The sequence below is a fragment of the Triticum aestivum genome, chromosome 3B (assembly GCF_018294505.1).
Source record: "Triticum aestivum cultivar Chinese Spring chromosome 3B, IWGSC CS RefSeq v2.1, whole genome shotgun sequence".
NCBI classification, from domain to species: domain Eukaryota; kingdom Viridiplantae; phylum Streptophyta; class Magnoliopsida; order Poales; family Poaceae; genus Triticum; species Triticum aestivum.
The window spans coordinates 778,096,222-778,099,748 of NC_057801.1; the positions used below are offsets into that span (position 1 = coordinate 778,096,222).

General features: G+C 47.8%; 1 protein-coding gene across 1 annotated transcript; it reads right to left on the reverse strand.

Annotated features, from left to right (window-relative positions):
• Positions 1-1,472: 1,472 nt before the first annotated feature.
• Positions 1,473-2,377, reverse strand: LOC123066526 (oryzain alpha chain). The gene has a single exon (XM_044489585.1). The coding sequence runs from the start codon at positions 2,375-2,377 to the stop codon at positions 1,925-1,927; it is 453 nt and encodes a 150-aa protein (XP_044345520.1). The 3' UTR covers positions 1,473-1,924.
• Positions 2,378-3,527: the final 1,150 nt, after the last annotated feature.

Sequence of the window (3,527 nt, forward strand, 5' to 3'; positions counted from 1 at the left end):
CATAACCCCCAATAACAACAATTCTGTCTGCATCGTGGCCATTCCCACCCTGCCCTGATATGGGCTATCCTCCCATGAGCAAATCCCATCAATGTGGATGATGTAATCGAACGCCCGCCTAGTGTTGCCACTTTTGTAGCCCTTTGTTGTCATTCACAGATAGCGGCAACAAGTCGTTATTCCTGATCATGTTGAGGCCCTCCACAACCCCTGCCACTGCAAAAGCCCTGCAGGATCCGCATCGTCCTTGGAACCTGACAACTGTATTTTGGTTTCATTTTGGTTTCCTCCAACTTCTCACATCAACATTGAGAATGTACTAGTACAAACAAATAAAAACATGGAATAGAATAACTAAGCAGAAAATTAGTTGGTATTAGCGAGCTACCTATCTTAACATGCAATCGAGTTGGAAATGAAATCACTCGTGGGTTTATATAGAAGGTTTCGTCTGTGCCTCAATGAATGGTAATACACACATAAGCATGAGCATGAACAAAATGGGGTGCGAAGAGCATGATAAAATCTAAATTGCAAGTACATTATAAAAACATTTTCCGCATATGCCACTGAAGAAAGTTATGAGAAATTAGTCATCATAACTTCAATGTGCCGCATGCGTATCACCCTCTTGTGCTTGTTGTTTGCTCTCATCCAATTCATGTTTCAACACGAATGTGGGGACACGAGATAAGTATGCACACATAGATCATTTTGCATTGGCCTCAATAATTGAAATATCTCACATGGATATTGAATGATACACATTACAACACAATCCGGGAAAAAGTGATGATCTTCCTGTATATGTGCATCTTTAGCTACATCGACGGGTACTTCTCTTATTCAGGTTCAGATGTTGCCTAGTGAACATAAGCATTATAAATCATGAGAAAGTTCACTCACTAATGGCTAACTTTCTCATGATTATACAGTTATACACTGTTTAACATATTCGCAGTGTATACCAGAGTTCATAGCCTCACCTAGGAACAATATTCCTGGTGCAAAGTATCAGGCCAAACTAACAGATTCATGTATCAATATTTTAAATTGCGGACTATGGAAAATAGCGGCGAGACTTCAAATCAGCTATAGCGGAGCTATAGCGGGCTTTTTATGAAGGCGTCCATTTAGCGGCACCCTGCTGAAAAGGCTATAGCGGGATATAGCGGAGTTATAGACGGCTATTTAAAACTATGTGTATGAAGGTCCAGATATAACTATAACAGAACATTGATTAAAAACATTTACAGTGCCCACTGCCAAGGGGAGAATGTCGCCATGCTAATTGAAAAGAAATACAATGATTGAACATACGTGGAAAATACAACTACTTATTATTCAAACAAGTTTAGATAAAAACATAAGGTGCTAGTGTTGGAACTGCTTTCTGATTACTGATATCACAATTCAAGATGGTAACAACTAACTGTCTTGCAAGATAATAGCTCTGCTCCATGTCTCCAATTGTTATCGTCCCCGTGAATATGTGCTGGAAGCTTTTTGCAAGTCTTTCAGAATAATACAAGTTCGGTGAGGCCTGGGCACAAACATGGAAAATAGAAGCACTGTGGTCTGTCCCATGTGCCTAAACAAGGCAAGAATATAATTCAGCCAGCACCAGTATATTCTTGCATGAAAGAATAAGCCTCTGCTCCCTCTCCTATCTTGCATAATGAAGCCATGTGGTATATTCAGAAGTTGCTAAAACACTTCACATACTTTCCTCAACTCTAGTAAAAATCAGTAGCATTTTACAATTAATTAGCCAACACATATATATTCTAAGAACTTCATCTATGAGAAAACCATCTACTTTTGTGCTAAAAAAGATCCTCTACTTTTTGCTCGTATAGAAAACATTGGAGATGCATGCTGAGCCATAAAAAAGCAATCCAGTAAATTTCGTGTCAACCAAGAATTAATTTAGCCGAAGAGTAAATGCCTGCCACAAGCGCTCCAGGATCTCGCCCACCCTCTGTAATTCGGCCTCGGACGGCATCACCTCCCAGTACCCGCAGCAAACGGCTTCGTACTCCTCTTGGATGAGATGGCTGAACTGGTCGATGCATCGGTTGTTATTGTAGACCCCGATGGCGTAGTCAGAGTTGTGCTGGTCGATGTCGCGGAGGGCCTCCTTAAATATGGTGTACCGGTGCTCCTGGTGGGCGATGGAGCTGTAGGTAACTCCTTCTTGTACCTTCCATTCCGCGAAGATCTTGCGCGTGTCCTCCTCGCTCCTCCCCCTCTCCCAGGAGAAGACGGAGTAGCCTTCGTCATGCCACCGCCGGTCGATGAGGCCGAGCCTGTGCTTGAACATGGTGTACGCGCGCTGCTCCTCCTCGGCGAGGGAGCTGTTGGTCGTGCCGTTCATGGCCTTCCACTCCGTGAAGATCTTGCGCGTGTCCTCCGCGCTCCTCCCCCTCTCCCCCTAGAAGACGGAGTAGCCGTCGTCATGCCACAGCTGGTCGATGTCGCAGAAGTCCATCTTAAAGAAGGCGTACACGTGCTGTTCCTCCTCGGCGAGGGAGCTGTTGGTTGTGCCGTGCCCGTGCCTGGCCTTCCAATCCATGAACATCCGCCACTTCTCCTCGCTCCTCGTGTCCGATGTGTTGCTCGTGGGCGGCGCCGCCGCCGCCGTCGCCAGCGACACCAGCAGCAGCAGTAGCGCTGCCGCCGCCATGATCCTCATCACGAGGCGAATTGAAGGCGCCCGAGTCGAGACGCTAGCTCCGTCGCTCGTCGAAACGCTAGCTCCGTCGCTCGTCGAAACGCTCGCTGGATCTAAGTTTGGATTGTCGATTTGGTCTGTATAGGCTGTATATTTAAATGAAGGCTAAGATCGAGAAGGACGGACGTAGACCGAGACGTACACGAATTATAATTGCCTGCAGATCTGTCGAGCTGTTGTGTGACGTGACGGACTACAATAGAATCTGAGCATGCGGTAGAAAAAATAGAAAACCGAAGCTGGACCATCGGATTAAAGATCAATGGCACATATTCGGGTGGAGCAAACTGTGCGTATATTTTGCAGAAAGGTTCATTGTTCGCAGTTAATTTGCCTTGGGTGCCCTTCTCGCCCTAAGAGCATCTCCAACACACGCGCGAAATTTATGGCGCGCAGGAAAATTTTGTGGCGCGTGAGAGGCCGCGCGGCGCGCTCCAGCAGGCGGAGTTTTTTTTGTAGCACGAAATATATTGGCACGCGTGGGGATAAGCGGCAGCGCGCGGTAGTTTCAGCGGGCGACGCCCATCGCACTGGTTACAAGTCGCGCGGCTGCGCCTGCCAACCGCCAGAAAGTACCCTCCCGCCATGCCTTCTTCCCCGCCTCTTCCAGCACCCTACCGCCATCACGCCTTCTTCCCCCGCCTCTTCTAGCGCCCAACCACCACTGCGCCTTCTCCCCCCGTCGGTTCTAGTGACTCGCCATGCCGTCGCCCACCGGAGTAGCTCGGGTTACCGCGCGTCCGTCTCTGCCCCTCCGGCGATACACGCCACGGGCTCGGACCATGCGACACTG

Excerpts from the sequence above, each read along its gene's own strand:
- LOC123066526 (XM_044489585.1), bottom strand. The coding sequence starts at position 2,377 with ATGAACGGCACGACCAACAGCTCCCTCGCCGAGGAGGAGCAGCGCGCG.